The sequence below is a fragment of the Pan paniscus genome, chromosome 7 (assembly GCF_029289425.2).
Source record: "Pan paniscus chromosome 7, NHGRI_mPanPan1-v2.0_pri, whole genome shotgun sequence".
Taxonomy (NCBI): domain Eukaryota; kingdom Metazoa; phylum Chordata; class Mammalia; order Primates; family Hominidae; genus Pan; species Pan paniscus.
The window spans coordinates 29,741,139-29,762,622 of record NC_073256.2 but is presented as its reverse complement, the minus strand read 5'-3'; the positions used below and the strand labels follow the sequence as shown (position 1 = coordinate 29,762,622).

Here is a 21,484-nt window from a genome sequence, read left to right as displayed (position 1 = left end):
GGAAGCAACTACTTCAGTGAGGCTCAGCCCAGACACAGTAACCGCAGGGCTCCTCGTCATGGCCTCCAGTGTGTGCTGGACTGACCGAGGGGCAGGGCCTCACTGTGGGCAGCTCACTCTGCACTGCTCCCCCGCAGTGGTGGATCTGTGAAGCTATCCCCAGAAAGATTCGGGTTCTGCTCCTACCACTTGAAGTTCACGGCACACGCAGGCAAACAGCACCTGAACATGTCCACCACCTTCATAGGCAGGTCCAGGCCACTGGAGGACTTGTCCAGATAGACACCCAGGTCCACCGACCCTGCTAGGCAAGAGGGGTGGGTCAGAGCGCTGGTCTCTGCCCTGGGAACACAAATCCTTCCAGCACAGTGAGGCAACATCCCCCGAGGGGAGTGAAAATTGGATAAGGCCCCCGACAGCCCCAACCACAAGTGGCTTAAGCTGGCCAAGCAGCCACACGGCCTGTCTGGGACATCTGAAAATGTAAGTTGACACTTTTTCTACGTAACCACAATTTGATTTTTTTGCTGTTGTTGTTGTTTTGTTTTGTTTTGTTTTGAGACAGAGTCTCACTCTGTCACCCAGGCTGGAGTGCAGTGGCACAATCTCAGCTCCCTGCAACCTCCAACACCCAGGTTCACCTCCCGCCTGTAATCCCAGCATTTTGGGAGGCCAAGGTGGGCGGATCACCTGAGGTCAGGAGTTCAAGACCAGCCTGGCCAACATGGTGAAACCCCATCTCTACTAAAAAAAAAAAAATACAAAATTAGCGAAGCGAATTCGTGGCAGGTGCCTGTAATCCCAGCTACTCAGGAGGCTAAGGCAGGAGAATCGCTTGAACCCGGGAAGGCAGAGGTTGCAGTAAGCCAAAATCGCGCCATTGCACTCAAGCCTGGGCTACAAAAGCGAAACTCCGTCTCAAAAAAAAAAAGAAATAATAATAATAATAATAATAAACCACAGCACACCCACCGCAAACCAGCTGTCAGTGTGAAAATAAGCCAAATAGCTTAACATTTCTAAAGACTAGCTGGGGCCAGGCATGATGGGTCACGCCTGGAATCCCAGCACTTAGGGAGGCCAAGGCGAGAGGATCACTTGAGGGCAGGAGTTCAAGACCAGCCTGGACAACATGGTGAAACCCTGTCTCTCCTAAAAATACAAAAATAAGCCAGCTACTGTGGCGGGCTCCTGTAATCCTGTAATCTACTTGGGAGGCTGAGGTGGGTGAATCGCTTGAACCCAGGAGGCGGAGGTTGCATGAACTGAGATTGTGCACTCCAGCCTAGGCAAAGGAGCAAGACTGTCTAAAACAAAGACTAGCTGGAGAATCCTGCCAGGAAAAGGCCCTCAGCCTCCAAGTACTCTGCTCACTCGAAGCTGGAAGATGCGGCTATAGAGACGCATCAGGACCAAGCCATGACTCCCCACTTGGAGAAATCAACGGGGAAAGAGACAGAGGCAAAGGAGAACCATCTCACTGGGAGAGGCGACGCTGTTTGACACATCGTCCCTGTACCTCCCAAAGCCACTGCCCTCCCACACCTGGGCAACAGTGGCCCCAACCCCAGGCCCAGACTTCCTGCAGGAAGGAAGAGGACTGAATGGAGGGCGTGGCAGACTGAAAGGACGTGGCCTCCTCAAACCCCTTGGTAAAGGGCCTCTGGGGCCACCTGGCAGGAAGGGGCTGGCACACCAGGAAGTAGCCTCCTCCCGGGAGTTCAGCCAGAGCCCAGGTCCTGTCCCCAAGTGGCCTCCAGAGCCACCTTTTCAGAAAAAGTACATCCTGCCCACCCCTGCTCCCCCTGCTTAAGGCTCCGTCTCCTCCCTGAGCCTCCTGCTGGCCTCTCACCTAGAAGCAGGGGTAGTCCTCGGCCCTCCAGCCAGGGGGTGCAGACCTGGATGTGCTGGAAATGCTTCTGGTGGATGAGGCGGCTGTAATACTCCCTCAGAGGCCCTTTGCCTTCACAGAGAAGAGCAGACACTGCCATGCACCCGTATCTGTCCCTGCCACGTGGTCCCAGGCCCAAGACACTCCCCCTAGGAGGAATCCTTTTCCCAGAAGCTCCACCCCTCAGCAGCTCCAGTCAGGCCCCATCCGGGCCCTTCCAGAAGCAACCCAGGAGCCCCAAGACCTGCAGGGATGTGTTCACCCTGACCCCTGACGCATAGCCCTGCACCTGCAGCCAGCTGGCCTCAGGCTGCAAACATGGCGGGGTAAGCACTGGCCTGGCACCTGACCGCCCACTGGGTGGACCCAGCCTTCTGTCTGTGTTGTGCGCCAGGGACACAAGGACTCCCGCTGCCCTGGCACAGCCCCCAGATCACATGGTGCAGGTTCCAAGCCGTGCCTGCCCTGCCACAGCCTCCAGAGCACATGGCGCAGGTTCCAAACCACTCCTGGGAGCCTAGAGGCCAAAGGAGGGAGGAGAGCAGGATCAGCAGCTGGCCCAGACCCCGCCTCTTCCCACACTGCTTCCGCTTTTCCTCCTCCACAATGAGTCACCTGGAAAGGGCTCAGCAGCAGTAACTGTGGGACAGGGGCTCTTCCGTTTGAAAAATTAAAAGAGGCTTGGTTAAGGCAACAATGACATGGCCGGGCACAGTGGCTCATATCAATAATTCCAGCATATTGGGAGGCCAAGGCGGATGGATCACCTGTGGTCAGGAGTTGAAGACCAGCCTGGCCAACATGGTGAAACCCTGTTTCTACTAAAAATACAAAAACAAACTGGGTGTGATGGGCACCAGTAGTCCCAGCTACTCGGGAGGCTGAGGCATGAGAATTGCTTGAATGTGAGACGCGGAGGTTGCAGTGAGCTGAGATCACACCACTGCAGCCCAGCCTGGGCGACAGAGACTTTGTCTCAAAAAAAAAAAAAAAAAAAAAAAAAAAGACACCAATGACGAAACAAGAAAAAAAAAAAGATGCTTGGAAATTACTGAAAAACTAGAAAGCTTGTTATCTACAGATTCACATCTGGGCTCCCTGCCCTGCTGTGAAACCCTCTGAGCCACAGTTTCCCACATGTAAAGCAGTATAAGACCCTATGGCAGAGAGCTGCAGTGAGGATTAAGGAGACAAGATCGTGGCAAGCACACGGTAAAGGCGGGGTATCCCTCCCTGGACTCAAATACCTGGAGTCGCAAGACGAGCTGAAAAAGCAGCCAGGCACTGAAGGACAAAGCGGTGCTGAATTTCTTCATCTGTGCTTCCCAGTGCGGTCCAATTCACGGTGGTTTCCGAGCGCCTCCTGGAGGAGAAAACACATGAGGGTGTGGTTAGGGTTCTCTGCTGACAGACCTACCGTGGGGAAGAAAGAGAAACCCTAAAGATGGATCATGGCCGTGACTGCATGTCAAGGAGAATCTCCTTGATGACACTGAGGCCTACGTCGAGATAGAGTAAATCTGGTCCAATTAAAAGGTGTCTATTTTACCACATTTTTTAAAACAAAACAAAACAAAACAAAACAAAAAGATGGAAAAGAAGACAGGGGTACAGGCACCAGTGTTACATGTCTGACGGGGAGCATCTATTCTTCAAAGCTTGCAGCTGTACACGTAGGTTTTAGAATGTCTGTCAGCAGTGGACATGATCTTAGAGTGGGCTGTGCAGATAGACCTTTCCAGGTCATGTAATTGGATTAAGTTGATTGTAATTAACCTACATGTAACTGATTAGGTTAGGGTACATTCCACGTCAGGTGACCAGAGGCAGTATAAAAGGAAGCCTGGAAAGCAGAGGTCCCTCTCCGCCCCTTCCTCCGTCGTCCTGGATGCTGCATCGCTTCCAGCGGGGCTGCTCAAGCACCTGCCCATCTCAGCGCCAGCCGGGGAAAGAAAGTAGACGTGCAATTTCAGGTTAGTTTCACTGAACAGTTGTTTGTTTCACGCAATCCCTGAGGGGTGGGGGGGAAAAGAGACAAAGGAGGCCGAAAGAAACCGATCACACTGGGGCTTGCTGATGGGGTAGGGTGTGCTCTCGTTACTAGTAATTCTTGGAACAGAAAACGAGAAAGCATTTCCGTCTCCATGTGTGGGATAAGACCAAGGTGGGAATGCGAAAAGAAATGTACTGCAGCATGCTGAATTGGTGGGTGAATGGAAAAAGGACTTTGGAAAAAAGGGTGGTTTGCCCTTCAGCCATGTAAGACATCGATACGATATGGCACTTGTTCACTGTTTGTTTAGATGAATTCATGTGGCATGTGTAAAATACCAGAAAAATAAATAAAGAGGGGCTGGAGCTAAAGCCAAACAGATAGAACAGGAAAGACCATCACCTGCTAGTGTGGTAGAGAGGAAGATAACTTCTCTTTATGAATTTGTGTTTGGAAGTTGCCTAATGAAATGGCAAGAGTAGCGATTCAAGTTGTCACAGGAAGCATCCCTTATCTCAGATTTCAAACAGACCAGCCAAAGGGTGACACACGCCATGCCCTGTGGCTTTGATCATTCTGTCTGTCAAGGGAGATAGAGTCATCGTGTCTTCTACCGGAGTGAATCGTGATAGACATAAGTCCGGTCTCCAGAATCAGTTGCTTGTTTTGGGTTGAAAGGTCAACTCCCCATACCTAGGCCACGGGCCCTGTGGCAGGCGAGGTTTACTCTCGGACTAAGTAATCATGGCAGAGGAACACACAATATCTGAGGATGCACACAGCACATTGTGTTCCACAGATTTGACCGACTGGTGGTGAGGTCTCCTCATGACCACACCGGCAAGGATTTAGCGGGGGGCTTCCTGTGGGTGTGTGAATATCCAATGTGCTTAACCATCGACATGTGTGTGTTTGTGTGTGTTTCAGGTGACCCAACAATCAACCCCTGAAAAAGCCGGTCATAAAACCCACAGGATACGAAGATGATGGCACGTCATGATCCCAAACCTGGGGCAAACAGACTGGTGAGAGCCCAGACCCTCCAGAAGCAGCGGAGCACCCCAGTTGGGCCAAGGTCTCCCCTGCCCGATGAAGAAGATCCAAGGGTAAGTCTAGAACTGGATCTCTTGGGTATTGGGGTGGGGGCGGGGGCGGGGGGAGGGTGTGTCACACGGTCCTCAGAGACTGGGTTGGATTCCAAAGAGTTCTGTCACCACCACCCAGGTTGCTTTTCCCATCCAAGGTGGGCGTGGCTTGGGACCTCCTCCCCGGCCCGATAGGCCTCTTGAGAGACTCTTGGGGGCAACCTCCCTTTCTACTTAGAGTCCTGTGTGGCCACGTTTGGTTGTGTTGTTGACATCGGGTTCACCATCGTGCCCCTTAGAACCTTGAGTCCTGCCTTTTAGAGTTCCTCCGTCACATGGGCTTTGGGAGGGAACATCGCATCCGAACTCTCCCAGCACTTAACGGCCCCCATGCCGGTGTCCCCTTTGGAATACTTATTCAGCTCTGAATTCACAATCCGTCTCAATGTTGACGTGGGATCGCTGCCTGTGGCTTCAGCTCACTCACTGACATCACTTCCTTTCCACCCACAGCTCAAGTGCAAAAACTGCGGGGCCTTTGGCCACACGGCCAGAAGTACCAGGTGCCCCATGAAGTGCTGGAAGGCAGCCCTGGTTCCAGCGACCTTGGGGAAAAAGGAAGGGAAGGAAAACCTGAAACCATGGAAGCCCCAGGTTGAAGCCAACCCGGGGCCCTTGAACAAGGATAAGGGAGAGAAGGAAGAGAGACCAAGGTGAGCAGTGGGAGGGGTTTTCACCACTCTTAGGGTACTGCCTCCTAAGGACATGGTGTCTCTGCACCTGCACACCGTGTGCCTTTCCGTCTCCGGGCCAGGGAAGGAACGCTGCAGAGAAATAGACCTGAGCTCCGTGTCCTCCAGGGTTCCACACCCAGGAGCTCCTTTGGCTCTGGGAGATTCAGGGACGGGGAGAGGCGGGGGCGCTTCGTGCAGGTTCCCCACGACAGGGGGAAAAGCGATGGAATCCAAATCACAGTCCTTAGTTGGGAAGACTAGAGGGCCACATGGAGGATGGGAAGGTTGGCACGTGAGGGAAAGTGCTGAGGCGGAAAGGGCACCAGACGTCCATTTCTGTATCACAAAACACGGAATGGGACTGGGCCCCAGACAGGGTTCTCCCTGTCTCCTTGGGAAAACCAGGGGGCACGACCTGACCTTTTTCTGTTCTGCAGGCAAGGAGACCCGCAGAGGAAGACTCTCCTCCACATATTTTCCGGGAAACCTCCAGAGAAGCCGCTGCCAAATCGAAAAGGATCCACGGAATCTTCTCATTATCTGAGGGTGAGAGTCACCCTGGGCCCCTGGCCTTTTTCTCCTCTAGGTCAACCTGGTTGATTTCCTTTCAGCTTCCTGTCTGCGGGAGGGAATCGGGGAACCCCTCTTTCTTGCCTTCTTGGGGTCAGGGACTCCACGATCCTTCCAGGTCAATTTGATTCCAGGCCAAGGCATCTGAAGATGCCGTATTTCCTGTTGCTTTCTTTCTGTCCAATTATGGCAAGCCTGCCAACAACATGTTCCTAGCGGCATGAGGAAATTAGGTCCTCAGAGGCCCCAAACGTGGAGAAGGCTAAACCCAGGAACATGCATGTGTTCAGAGAAGAAGTCCTGAGTACCCTTGAGCCACCAACCTGCCTTCGGAAGGGCATTAGTCCGTTCCACTTCATGGAAGAGTGAGTGGAGGCGCTTTGGTCCAGCTAATGCCCAAGACGCGATCTTTTGAACAATGGTGTGCTTAGGTCAGCAACACATAGCTCGAGAGCGCATCTTTCATGTGTCTTGTCCTGATCAGCACTCAGGTGGAGGGTCTGTCCCTACTTCCAAGGACCGCCTGTCGATACTGTACTAAGAATTTCATGGCGTGTGCACCTTGTCTTTGGATGTGCTTGATTTTCATGTTGGCTCCATGCGGAGGAACTTCTAACCTGTGTTGTTTCCTCTCTTTCAGGTTGCAAGCGGGCCAATGCCGGTCCACACAACCAGTAAGAGGCCGCGCGTGGACCCTGTCCTCTCTGATCGCTCAGCTACCGAAATGTCTGACAGGGTCTCCATCTTGGCTTCACTGTCTCCCCTCAGAAAATCCAGTCTGAGCTCCTCCTCAAGTCCTGGACCAAAGGAAAGACAGACAGGGGCTGCGGCCGACATCCCTCAGCCTGCAGTCAGGCACCAGGGCCCCGAGCCTCTCCTCGTGGTGAAGCCGGCACACAGCAGCCCTGAGGGTGGCTGCCGAGAAGTTCCCCAGGCTGCCTCCAAAACCCATGGCCTGCTCCAGGCCATTAGACCCCAGGCACAAGACAAACGTCCTGCGGTGACCTCACAGCCCTGCCCACCAGCCGCCACACACAGCTTGGGCCTAGGCTCCAATCTCAGCTTCGGGCCAGGAGCCAAGAGACCTGCCCAGGCTCGGATTCAGGCTTGCCTGAACTTCCCCAAGAAACCGAGACTGGGTCCCTTCCAGATCCCCGAAAGCGCCATCCAGGGAGGTGAGCTGGGGGCCTCGGAGAATCTCCAACCTCCGCCAGCCGCAACCGAACTTGGACCAAGTACGTCGCCCCAGATGGGCAGGAGGACACCCGCCCAGGTGCACAGCGTCGACCGGCAGCCTCCGCACAGCAGACCTTGCCTGCCTACTGCCCAGGCCTGCACCATGTCCCATCACCCAGCGGCCAGCCATGATGGGGCCCAGCCTCTCAGAGTGCTCTTCCGGAGACTGGAAAACGGACGCTGGAGCTCCAGCCTCCTGGCGGCACCCCCATTTCACTCTCCTGAGAAGCCGGGAGCCTTCCTCGCTCAGAGCCCTCATGTGTCAGAGAAGTCTGAGGGTCCCCGTGTTCGTGTCCCACCGAGCGTCCTCTATGAGGACCTTCAGGTTTCCTCCTCCTCAGAGGACAGCGATTCTGACCTGGAGTGAGACTGCAGGTGGCAGGGGCTCCTTGGCCTCCAGCTCCCGTGACTTGAAGGGGAATGTGGGACTGAGGTACGGAGAGCAGAGAGAAGACTCTGTGCGGTGACTCCGAAGCTCCCCGGCTGTGGCGCTTCTGTGGATGTGGGAGCCCAGGCCAGGCAGGGAGCAGATGCAGGGACTCTGCCTCATTGAATTCTGGTGAGGGACATTGTAGTTCGCATGGTTCTCCGGAAACGCGCCAGGAAAAGCTTCCGTGCCAGAGATTCGTTGCCTCAGAAACTGCCTGATGCACAGGAGTCAGAGTTCCGCTGGGACGTCAGTAGGAAACTGGGGAATTACTGTGTATTTGCTCTCTAGATGACTGAATAAGGGAAAAGTTAGGGAACCCTGAGAGGTGCAGCCCTTCCGCTGTGCCCCGCCCTGAGAGCAGTGTTTCGGACGCTGGGAAGCGTGCTGTGCAGAGCGCTCTCGGGGTCTTTCCTCAGCCTCGAAAACTGGGCTGTGGAATGCCTTTGTACATATGTGTGTTGAATTTGTTTAGAAGTGAATAAAATTCTCAAAAAGATGACGTATTGTCTTTTGACTCTCATTCCGTGTTTGTGTTTAACTGATTTTCCAAGTGAAGGGGTGGCCTGCCCCTCCAAACTTGTGGGTGTTTCTAGTCGGGTGGGATGAGAGACGGAGAAAAGAAATAAGACACAGGGACAAAGTATAGGGAGACAACAGTGGGTCCAGGGGACCGGCACTCAGCACACCAAGGACCTGCACTGGCACCAGCCTCTGAGTTCCCTCTGTTTTTATTGATTATGATTTTCATTATTTCAGCAAAAAGGAATGTAGTAGGAGAGCAGGGTGATTATAAGGTGAAGGTCAACAACAAAAAAAAACATGTGAGCAAAATAATCTATATCATTATTAAGTTCAAGGGAAGGTACTATGCCTGGACGTGCACGTAGGCCAGATTTATGTTTCTCTCCACCCAGACATCTCAGCGGAGTAAAGAATAACAAGGCAGCATTACTGCAAACATGTCTCGCCTCCCGCCACAGGGCAGCTTTTCTCCGAGATCAGACTTGAACAAATGTACAATCGGGTTTTACACCGAGACATTCAGTTCCCAGGGGCAAGCAGGAGACTGTGGCCTTCCTCCATCTCAACTGCAAGAGGATTTCCTCTTTCACTAATCCACCTCAGTGCAGATGCTTTACGAGTGTCAGGCTGGGGGACAGTCAGGTCTTTCTCATCCCACGAGGCCATATTTCAGACTATCGCATGGGGAGAAACCTTGGACAATAGCCTGCTTTCAAGGGCAGAGGTCCCTGTGGCTTTCCACGGTGCATTGTGCCCCTAGTTTATTGAGACTAGAGAATGACAATGAGTTTTACCAAGTATACTGCTTGTAAACACTTGGTTAACAAGGCACGTCCTGCACAGCCCTAGATCCCTTAAACCTTGATTTTATACAACACAGGTTTTTGTGAGCTCCAAGTTGGGTCAAAGCGGCTGGGGAAAATTGGCTGGGGCAAAGCTACAAATGAACAACTTCTCAGCAAAGCAAATGTTTAAAGTACAGGTCTTTTTCAAAATGCAGTCTCTTGTGTCTTCCCTTTCTACATCGACACAGTGACAGTGTGACATCTTTCTCTTCCCTACATCCAAGGGCTTGAAAATTTCTTGACTTGTTAGCAATCCAAATCGTTATGTCTCCGAAACAGACTTGACTGAGGGGACCGCAGGGCTGGGCAGGACCTTTGACTTCGTATACAACCACAGGAGCAAGAAAACCTCAGCCCCGCTCTACCAACACGCACCTAGTAAAATTCCGCTAACTGAATCTGACGCACGCTAACACGTGGGGAGCGTTGCTTGCACCACGAGTCCCCATTTGGCTCAACCGCCGATGTCAAGTGTGTGGTTCCGGTTGCGACGGCCCCCCGTGAAGTGGCTTCCGGATGTGCGAATGAACCAGGCAGAGTTTCACTGGTCAAATAGACCCCAGCAAAGCTGAAGTTAACTCCGACATTTGGGATGTACTTCAGCGGTAAAACATTCATCCCGTCTTCTTTCCGGATGTCTGACACCATGGTTCTCCCCCTGATCCTGAGAGTAGCTGAGGTAGAGACTCATTGAAAGATCTAGGCAGGGATATCCCATCATGCACAGGCTCTCTCCATTCTCTGACCTGGGAACAACTCTGAGCAGGATTCCACATCTAGGAGGCCTCGGAACTGAGCGGGATTTTCTGAGACACACCAAACGGCTGCTCCCTTTCCGCCGCTGTTGAGGGTCGTTATCTTGATTATCCAGATCACCTAGAAAGTATCCGTATCCAGAATCAATAAGATCAACTCTCTGCTCCTCTGACAGCAGGAGCAGGACACAATGAACCAAAGAGCGTGGAAGGAAACGATATGACCGGAAAGCTCAGAGAATGGCCACAGGGGGTCGTCAGCAGGCCTTCCCACCTGAATCATGAATAATTAATGAAGCGCAAATCAGAGGGGACTCGAGTTTCCGCAGGTGCAATTCATCCAACGAGAGATCGCCGGAGGGCCAACAAGATTGAGAAACTGGGAGTCGGGTGCAGTGTCAAAGGGGACGCGACTGGTTCCAAAGCTCAAGAACACCATGGGGTCACTTGGGCTACATGAGAAAACGCCCCAGTGTGCTGGTTCATCATTCCGACTCCTGCCTGTCTCTTCCCGTCCAAGAAACATGGACCCTAAGTCGTGCAGGTGCAGATGAGCATGGGCAGAATTAGGGGACGTGGCACAAAAGTTCAGGGACACGGGAGTTCCACAGAAAGTCCGGTGGATCTTCGCAAATCCAGAGAAATGGCAATGGGACCCAGGGAATTAGAGCCTCACAGGCGTCCGGGAGACTTTTCAGGCATAATGCCTGGAGTCGCAAGACGAGCTGAAAAAGGAGCCAGGCACTGAAGGACAAAGCGGTGTTGACTTTCTTCATCTGTGTTTCCCAGTGCAGTCCAATTCACTGCGGTAGAATTCATGTATTTATTTTACATCGTCTTGTAGTTGCAAACTTTTGATGTTATTGATTTGTGGTTGGAGAGTTTCCCTTTGAAAAAGTAGATATTCTGAAGATGGAGGTTGTCCAAGATTGTATCTCAAGGTGAGTCTACTTGATGCCAGCGAAGCATACTTTGACATATAATGCATATGTTTGAATTATATTTGGTCTTTTTTACCACATTTTAAAAAATCACTTCGTGAAATATGTCAGAGTTAGATACACCAATGTTAAATTTCTCATCACATGTCCAGAGGCAGTGTAAAATGCAGTCTAGAATGCAAAATTCCCAGCCACTTCTATGTGGAACTTTCTGCAGAGTGGGATTGTATCCAGCGTTTTCAGGGGGCGCTGGTGTGGTACGAGCTGGTCCTTGGCTTCCTGCTGAAGTTGGAATCCTGCAGATTGCTTAGGGGCGGTTTCAGCCTGTCCCTTCTTTCCAGGTCGTCACTAACCTTTCCTGAGCCCCCATGGGGACTCAGAACTTATCTAGAGTCACAGGCCGGCCTGGGATGCTGCCCTTGAGCCTTGGTGCTGTCCATGATGGTTCCATGCCACTGATCTGCTGGGAGACATTCTGCAGAGGGATGGGCTGGCATGAGCTGTCCCTGCCTTTCTGTAAATCACAGAGATTTCTGCTGTCTGAAGCCACATAGAAATATCTGTGGAGTCTCAGGTAGGCCAGGGATGCCATTCACAGGCTCCTGTTCTTCCTCTTAATGGTAGCAAGAGTGATTTCTGAGTTTCCTAATTGACTTCGAAATAATTTTGTTGATTTCGTTGTAACAAAGACCACTCCTCTTTCTGTGGCATCCAGTTCACCTGTAGGGTTTTTTGGGATTATGTGGAAACTCTTGCATTTTTCCAGAGCCTCACTTCATCCTGGATGTTCTCAGGAATGCACGAGCTGATCCCTGCCTTGGTGGCATCTTGGAACATTGAGGGAGGCCCCTTAGGTCCAGGAGGCATTAGGAGGTCCATCAGGAATTGAGAGGGCATGCGTCTGCCCATCTGTAGCTGGAACTTCTATTTGTCTTCAGAATGCAGATTCTTCCTGAACTAATTATCTTCATCTTGGTGTAAGTAGCCACAATATAATAATTCATAGTAACTCTATTAATAAAAATAACTGAATATCAACAATGAAGATAATAATGACAATGTTAATTATTATAATATTAATAGCAAAAATAAAACAAAGGCATTAGGGATTGGAGATTCCCCTAAGTGAAGGACAATGTACAGATATAGGGACACATGAGTTGTTTGGATTCAGAGTCAAATGAAACGTGTTCCTCAAAGGCAAAGGACAAGCAGCATAAGAAAAACACAACGTTCATGGATGATCACATGGGCTACCTTGGAACTCATGTGGAAAGACTGCAGGCAAAGTGTACCTGGTACAGGGACTCCCCACCAGCCAGCCCCCACCCACCTTCATGAGGTAGGACAGCAGGATAATGGGGAAGGGGTCCATGCAAGGGATGCAAGGCTCGTGTCACACCTGATTCAAAGAAGCACTGCTTCTGACAGATGTTTATCTCCTAACACTGTGTCACCTCTAACTGCCTGGCTGCATGTCTGCCATCTGTTCTTCTTAGGTCACAGGAGGGACAGACATTACTGTCCACCTATCTGCATACAGAGCCATTGGAGGCCATTACCCTTGTTGCTTCCTCTTTGGAAAGGGGCAGCATACATGGCCAATGACATTCTCTGTCTCTTTGGAAATCTTTGTCAGCACATTTAAGGTTTTCTTCAGCCACAGAAAGCCACCTGCTTCAAAGTCTCATCCTCCACAAGTGGCAAGCACACAATCATTAATGGAGGCAAGGGGTACATAGGCTTTGCCATTTGATTCAGTTGGGACAAATAGGGGAGGACTTCTTAGCTCTACAGCTCTGTCCGTGTGGCCAGGTGACAATGTCAGGCTGCACTGCCATTAGACTTGTCCCTTTGCACATAAGGCTTCCCTCCAATCCTTTCCACAGATGTGGATCCTCACATCACTTCCTAATAAACATCCTGCACACTAAACTTCATCTATATCCAGTTCCCTGGGAACCAAACCTGTGACAAAATTGAAAAGTTTCTAGGGAAAATAGGGTTTCCTCATCAGGCAGGAATCAAATTCTGCTGAGCTAGAAAATAAAGTAAAGTCTGACGCCATCTCATGATTTTTTTTATTAGGACATTACCACTGCCAGCAAGAATTATGTGCATCAATTTGTGGGGACAAACATCATACTGGAGTGGGATGAGGTTGTTGTGAGTTGAGGAGAAATGCTGACGAATGGACTTTACCCTCAACTTGGATTCAGGAGAGGACATAAAAACAGCTGGAAATAAAAGGTGTCTGAAAACATTTTTCTGGTTTTTCAAAACTTCCAATTTCAGGTTGGGAGACACTCTATGTTTAAATTCTAAAGGGATATAGCATACTGAGAAGACATAAGTATAGACAAATTGTCCATTTTATGAATAATACAATTTATGGTATGACAGGAGACCAAGGGACATAACACAAATTTGGAGTTGAAGAAATTAACAGACATTCTCGATAATTCCTCAGCTATTATGGCAGAGATGCTGGGACAATGGATGTCCATGTAGCGTACTTTTTTTTTTTTTTTTTTTTTTTTTTGCGGTGGGGGACGGAGTCTCACTCTGTAACCAGGCTGCGCTGCAATGGCGCAATCTCAGCTCACTGCAACCTCTGCCTCCTGCGTTCAAGCAATCCTCCTGCCTCGGCCTCCCGAGTAGCTGGGACGACAGGCACACACTACCACACTCAGCTAATTTTTGTATTTTTAGTACAGATGGGGTTTCACCATGTTGGCTAGGATGGTCTCAGTTTACTGATACCGTGATCCACCTGCTTTGGCCTCCCAAAGGGTTGGGATTACTGGTGTGAGCCACCAGGCCTGGCCCTTGTAGCAGTACTTTTGAACTTAATGGCTGAAAGCATCCACCTCCAAACTTATGTATTATATCTGCAAAAGAGTACAAACCATGTGATGAATTTTAAAGGGAAGACAAGCCTGTGGGAATTCAACAGCCATGGCAATGTTTTGAACTTCTTTTTATTAAACATGTAAGAAGTAAGTGAAGTTCAAGACCTAACAGAATTGCCAGGAATTATCTGAGGAATTACCAAGATGACCATAGACACTATGAAATCCTTACGATGCCCTCTGCTGGAGTTTCCTCCTACAGCCAGTGATTTTAAGCCGGAAGCAAATGTCTCTGCAGGCACAAGAATTCAACCCAAATGTGCTATTCAATTTTAAATGAGATGACAATGAAATTATGTGCTATATAGCAACAACTTTTTTTTTTTTTCTTTCAGACAGAGTCTTTCTCTGTTGCCTAGGCTGGAGTGCAGTGGGGCACTCTTGGCTCACTGCAATCTCTGCCTCCTGTGTTCAAGTGATTTTCCCACCTTTTTCACAATGTATCCTTATCCTCAAACTCATCCTCCTAAGTGGCTGGGATTATAGGTCTGTGCCACCATGTCTGGCTGATTTTTGTATCAGCAAAATTATTTCTGGGGTGGAGAGTTAGGAATCTTTTTTCTCCCACACCCAATAACATGTTATCCAAATGATCTGTCAATAGAAATAACTGATACCTATATTTCCTAACCTACCTTTTTCTTTCTTTAAATTCAGAACTAGAGTGTGGAAAAGTGATATGAAGAAGGTTCTCTTAATTTTCAACACAAGTTTTGGGCTAGGCACTGTGCTATGTGCTACAGATATGCACTAATATACCCACAATAGTTTTGCCTTATTGCCTTCTATGTTCTAATAATGCACCAAAGAAAAGTATAGATTAGCTTTTTATTTTTTTGAGATGGAGATTAATTCTGTCACCCAGGATGGAATGCAGAGGCGGGATCTTGGCTCACTGCACCTTCTGCCTCCTGGGTTCAAGTGATTCTCCTGCCTCAGCCTCCTGAGTAGCTGGGATTACAGGCACGTGCCACCACACCCAGAAAGTTTTTGTATTTTTCAGAAAGACAGCTTTCCTCATGTTGGTCAGGCAGGTCTCAACCCCCTGGCCTCAAGTGATCCACCTATCTTGGCCTTCCAAACTGCTGGGATTACAGGCATGAGCCATAGTGCCCAGCCAAAGAGAGTAGCTTTAAATAGAAAATATGAAACTAAAAGAAACGTATGCTCATCAATTTTATACTGTATTTGGCCAGGTGCAGAAGATCGACTTGTACTAATGTAAGGGAATAAGGTCAATTCACATCTAATTGTTTGGAGAAGTCACCAGAAATCAAAAGTTGGAGGAGTTGTATCTTTTGAGGTGGGTTGCACAGGCAAGCAGCAAGTTGCTATCTCTCCAAAGTCCTAAACTGTTGTATTTGTCCTACTGTGGAAAAATGAGTCTTCAACTTGATTTCAATTTATATAGGAAAATGCTCAATAAAACTAATAAGGGCTACATTCCAGGACACAGCCAGACCACACATATACTGAACCTTGATTCTAGAGACACCTCCTGTTCAATGTAATTGGATTTTCAAGACAACAAATATATAACCCTGACACAATATTGGAGAGCCAAAAGGAAAGGACATTTTGGGTTGAAATTTTTTCTTTTAAAAATGTGTCCTTGAGTTCTATTAACAATAGCAGAAGCCTGGGAATAGCTCAAATGTCTATTGAGAGGAAATTGATAAATTATATGCATATTATAGAGTAATATTTATCAATAAATGGGAATAATCAACTCTATGAATCGACATCATGATCATGGATCAATATAATCTTTCTAACCCCGAGTGGGGAAAGCTAAGCTAAAAAGTGTCCTATAATATAAATAAATGTATACAAAATTCTAGAACAGACAAACCTAACATAAGCTAAAAAAGTTCAGAAAAGTCAGGTGCACTGGCTCATGCCTGTTATGTCTGCACTTTGTGAGGTGGGTGGATCGCTTGACCTCAGGAGTTCAAGACCAGCCTGGCCAACATGCTGAAGCTACCCCATCTTTACCAAAAATACAAAAATTAGCCCAGTGTGGTGTGGTACGCAGGAGCAGAAAACCAAATACTACATATTCTCATGTATAAGTGAGAGCTAAACATTGGGTTATACACTGTTCAGCTCTCACTTATATGGAAACAACAGACACTGGAGATTCTTAGATGGAGGAGGGAGGGTTGGGTACAAGGCCTGAAAAACTACCTATTGGGTATTATGTTCACTACATGTGTGATGAGATCATTCATACTGTAAACCTCAGCAGCACACAATACATCCATGTAACAAACCTGCAGATGTATCCTCTGTGTCTAAAATAAAAATTAAAAACGTAAAAAATGAACAAAGACATATGAGCAGTCATTTGTCAAAAAAGGAGATACAAACGGACAACATATATATCAACAATTCTTACCCTCTCTAGTCATCACGGGAATGCAAATGAAAACAACCAAGAAATACTACCTCACACCTGTTAGAATAGCTATTATCAAAAAGATGGACGATAACAAGTGTTGGTAAGGATGTGGAGAAAAGGGAACCTCTGTATACTGCTGGTGGGAATGTAAATTAGTATGGCCACCTTGGAAAGTAGTATGGAGGTTTCTCAAAAAATTAACAATAAAAATACCATTTTGTTCCAGCAATCCCACTTATTTTATATGTATTATATATATCATATATGTATAAATATTTATCTATGAAGTCATTGAAATCAGTATGTGAAAGAGATATCTGCGCTTCTATATTCCTTTCAACACTGTTCACAATAGTCAAGATCTATGAAGAAGACATACATGTTATCATTCATTCATGGACGGCTGAATTAATGTTATACATATATATATATATATGTACAATGGGATATTATTCAGTATTATATAATAATGAAACCCTGTCATTTGTGACAACATTGATGGATCTGAAGGGCATGAAGTCATGTGAAATCAACCAAACACAGAATGACAAATACTGTATGATTTCACTTGTATTTGAAATCTCAAAAAAACAAACTCAGAAGCAGAGGGTAGACGCCAGGAGCTGTGGTGCAGGTAAGTGTGTAGGTGTGATTACAGTACAAAGTTTTAGATATACCACATAAATAAGTTCAGGAGGTCTAATTTACAGCTTAGTGCTTATAGCTATGAATACCGTATTGCATACTTAAAATATAATAGGAGGGTGAATTTTATGTTAATTATTCTTACCAATAAAAATAATAATTAGAATGGGAGGGAGAACTTTGGGAGTTGATGAATATGTTTATAATCTTGATGGTAGTGATGCTTTCACAATGTATCCTTATTCTCAAACTCACTGAGATATACACATTAAATAGGTACAGCTTTTTGAATGTAATCATGTCTCAACAAAGTGTTTTTAAGGGGGGTTGGTTAAAAATTTTAAAAAGGAAGGGTAGATGTTCCTTTGCCCTTCTCTCATGCCTTTTTTCTCCCTGCTGTCTAGAATTCAGAAATAATAGGTGGGAATTTAGCAGCCAAACTAGGACCTTTTCTAAAGTATAGCAGAGCAGAGAGCCGGAAGGCACCTGCATCCCTAATGATATAAGAAAGTATCTGTTCTAGCCCTGAATGGTATAACTACAGGTTAATTTTAAGTGAAAAAGAAATCAACTTCTGCCTTGTTTAAGCAAACTTATTCAGGCATTAATTTTATAAACACGTAGAGAATACATGCTCCTTATGAGCAGAAACAATGTTTATGCCATATGGTCCATGATGGGTGTTCAATAATGTGTGATGATAATAATGAAGACAATAGTGATAAATAAAAGAAAATAAAAAGCAGTGAAACAAAGTGGTTTAATAGCTATACATAGTTACTTTGTTGAAAGATTCTGCTGCTAATATTATTCAATATTTTTGTATGCTGGTGCAAGTAAGGAAATTTACATTGTCTAATAAAAATTATTTATCAATTTATAAAACAGTAAAAATTTCATAGAATGGGGCTAAGAATCTGCATTGCAAACTAACTCTTTCAGTTGATTTTATGCACAGTAATTATTGAGAATCCCCTTATCTACATCCAATGGATCTGGACCTACATAGGTGCTGTCAAGACTTAAGGAAGAAAATTTGCCTGACTCTATCCATACCTCCAGTTAGTAATAGATCTAGAGATTTAGAACTGAAATCCAGACCTCCTGCTTCCATGTTCAGTGACCTTTCACTGTCCTGTTTTGCTTCACTTGATGAAGAGGATTTGAGAATAAATGACCACATGATTCAACTCCTCCTCGGCTCTGGGGAATATAGCCCTGTCCTGGCAAACAAGAAGCTCCTGCAGTAGTAGAGGGGGCAAATATATGTTCACTAATCTAACATACAAGGCAGTAGGCACTGTACCATAAACAAGGCACTGTGGGGGTTCAGACCAGCGGCAAAGTGGGGATTAATAGGGCAAGTAAAATCTGGGAAGTGTTCACTAACGAAATGTCTAATCATTAACTAAACAAAAAGGTTTCTCAACATGGCCTAATTAATTGTAACTTAACATAAATCGTTGTTTGTTCATAAACCTTAATCTTTTGCCAAAATATTTGTAGCTTATGTTCCCATTTAACAAGGTTTTCTGGTCAAAACTGTGCACCCACATCATTCTAATGAACTTAGTGTCCAATAAAACATGGACTCTCAGTCGTCTCATGAAGGTCATTTTGTGTGCATAGTACATCTCTGTGAATATGCCTAATGAGGTATGGAAGGACAATTATTATCCAAACAGAGACATTCCACTGGTGCTAGAGAGCCACAGACGGAAGTTTTCTCTGCCTACTGGAAATAAAGCCAAGCTTTCTTCTTTCCTCAGCCATGAGGATTGCTGTCCTCCTCTTTATCGTTCTCTCTTTTTTTTTTCTTTTTATGAGCCAAGCTCCACCAAATAACAAGATAAACTTTGTGTAAGACTTGGTAAGAGTAGAGTGTCTGACACCTTATTGTGCTATAATACTCAAAGCAAAAGCAAAATCGCCTAGGACCAGAAAAGGGAGTCACATAGGAAATCTAGAAGACCTATTGGCTGAGAGACCTGCAGCCTCATAGTTCATTAGCTCTCCATAGCACCTCTCACATGAAATGAGGTCAGTGGTGTTTCAAGTGCTTGAAACCCTCTTTACTCTACTTCTAAATGTGAATTAATTAGGCAAGTTTACTAGCAGTTACTAGACCTCAAAAGCAAAATAATCAGGCATTATTCTACTAAATATTGGTCTCCATAACTCCTCTATTTTCTTTTGGAAAAGTTAGTTAGTCTAAGACATTTGGCATAAAGGCTATGCCAAAGCTTTGGTGGGGTCAGCCAGGAAGGATTCGTGGGGCCTCCTTGAAAATACTGCAATAATCTAAGAAATCTTCAACCTATTACCCCTCAGTACTGTTATTCCCCTGTACTGGACTTTTCCCCTTAAGTTTGATTCCATTTCCTAACATTATCCTTCCCTCTTCCTCCTCAGCAACTAGTCTTCTAAATTAGAACTTAAACACAATGACCAGATATGACCCTGCAACAGAGCATGCCCTTCTGCATTGAGCATGCAATCATGAATCACAGGTATAAGACCCCTTGAACCGACATGGTTTTGGTGATTCTGTGTAGGACTTATTGCTTTTACCCAAGAAGATGATCAGGCATTCTAAGTAGATCAGAAAATTTTCTGGAGTTCTTGAATGTGCATAGGCAAGAAAGATTAAGCAACCTGTTGGCTTATATGAGGCAAACTATCTTCTCATATTTTCTTTTGAATTCAGGATTTCAAGGTTGGGGAAGGAGTGGGAAAGTAGGCATGTATATGTGAGAATATGGATGATCCTTGTACATTGTCAGGGATGGTCAAATTCTATGCTTCATGTTGTTTGCTAAAAGACAGTTTCCAAAGTTTTCAACAGAAAATATGGTGGCACACATGCCTATTCTTGGTGAACCCAGACTTTTCTATCTAGTCTGTGATAGTAAATTTAAAAGGACGGCTTAGGGTAAATGAATCCTTCAAGTTATAAAGATGAAGGGCAGTTTTTGGACAATTCCCATTTTGCTGTAGGAAAACTAACCTGGAAGAAGTAAAAGGGAGAGATTGAAGTGGAGAGAACGGAGATGGAAAATGAGTTCAGTTGATCAAATTTTTGTTAAGCGCCCACTGTATATGGGGCCCTTACAAGGAAACAAGCAGACAAAGAACAAAAGCATGTGATGGCCTTGCTCTTAAGAAGCCAGAGGCCAGTCACCTGGATTGCTACATACCAGGAAGACGTCAACAAGCCCCTACAATACAGCACTGGCATAGGAGGAAGAAGAGATTTCTTTCTATGAGATAAATAGCACACAACCAAAAAAGAAAGCCAAAAGATACACAAGGCTCGAAAACCTAAGGCATCAACCCTTAAGAGATCTGATTGTTAGTGGGAACTTTGGCAGGAAAATTATTATTAGGATTTTTTTAGTACTAAGAGTTTTGAGCTGTCTATCCAAGATTGTCATCTGCACCTCTGCCTTAGGTAATACTGTGTGTGTGTGTGTGTGTGTGTGTGTGTGTGCGCGCGCGCGCGCGTGTGTGTGCCTTTGCATGTGTTTGAAATATATTCTGTATCCCACACTCCACATAGGTTTGGGGCTGATCTGAAACTATACTCTTAGGGATGGGGTTAAGCTACTCTGTCACATTGTGAAGAGTTGACATGTAAGAGACTCTTAACCTTTTATAAATTACCTTTAAAATGTTTCCTTTTCTGTGAAGGGAAGGATAAGAATTTGTAAACAAATGCAAAAATATCTTTAACTAAACAAAAGAACAGTTCGTTAGCCTTGTTATGATTAGCAGAGAGGATAGCTGCAGACACTGTAAAATCACTCAGCAACAAGACTTGACAAAACCTTAAATATGGCTCTATTTTTCCTGTTTTATAGAGGAAAATATTAAGGCTCTGGGAACTAAAGTGCTTTTCCCAACAGTGGAGTAAATGTCAGAGTCAAGGCTGGGTTTTACATCCCAGCTTTCCCTATACATTCCACCCTATGGTTCTGTTGTGCTGTTCCTTTGTGTGACTCCCTAAAGCCTGCTTAAAGGTGATCCCATATCAAATTGCATTAACTCAGTAGCACATAACACCAGGGAATTGATTTATATGATGTTTATCCTTGTGGCGTTGCTGAAGACCCATCTGATTAGTAGTTATCAAGTAGTCATCCTGGCTAAATATATGGGTTTGATTTTTAATTTTGAAAATGAAAAATATTTTAAAATATATGCCTTACATCCATATCCCGGGAAATTCTAATCAAGTTTTAAAACTTCCAAATTTAGATAAACTAATGGTTTTTTTGTTTTAATTTTCTCTCAATGAAAATAGAAGAAACTAACTGGATAGAACAGCACAGCAGAAGCATTACTTATAGCCAAAAATGGGATACAACAAGACTGAAGAAGAAAATGCAAGACAGTGCTTAAAAAAGCAGTCTAATGAAAAGTGAGGTCTCCTCTGGATGTCCTTAGGTAGACATTGCAGCAGAACTGTAAAGTATTTCTGGAAGGCTGGGGAAGAGAGGAGGAAACAGAGAAGGGGCAAGAGGA

The 21,484-nt window shown here is 46.2% G+C and overlaps 1 protein-coding gene and 1 long non-coding RNA gene across 2 annotated transcripts in view; one reads left to right on the top strand and one right to left on the bottom strand.

Annotated features, from left to right (window-relative positions):
* Positions 1-21,484, bottom strand: part of LOC100978344 (ALG1 chitobiosyldiphosphodolichol beta-mannosyltransferase like 2) — a 57,207-nt gene that overhangs the window by 2,013 nt on the left and 33,710 nt on the right. The window contains exons 5-7 of the mRNA XM_063607064.1: positions 3,139-3,254; positions 1,853-1,963; positions 187-301 (exon numbers count right to left, since the gene is read on the bottom strand). Of these exons, the coding sequence (XP_063463134.1) occupies positions 187-301; positions 1,853-1,963; positions 3,139-3,254 (342 nt within the window). The remainder of the gene's footprint in view (positions 1-186; positions 302-1,852; positions 1,964-3,138; positions 3,255-21,484) is intronic.
* On the top strand, positions 3,251-5,571 carry LOC134731049 (uncharacterized). The gene is made up of 3 exons (XR_010113109.1): positions 3,251-3,864; positions 4,812-4,990; positions 5,483-5,571. It is a non-coding gene; the product is annotated as an uncharacterized LOC134731049 (long non-coding RNA).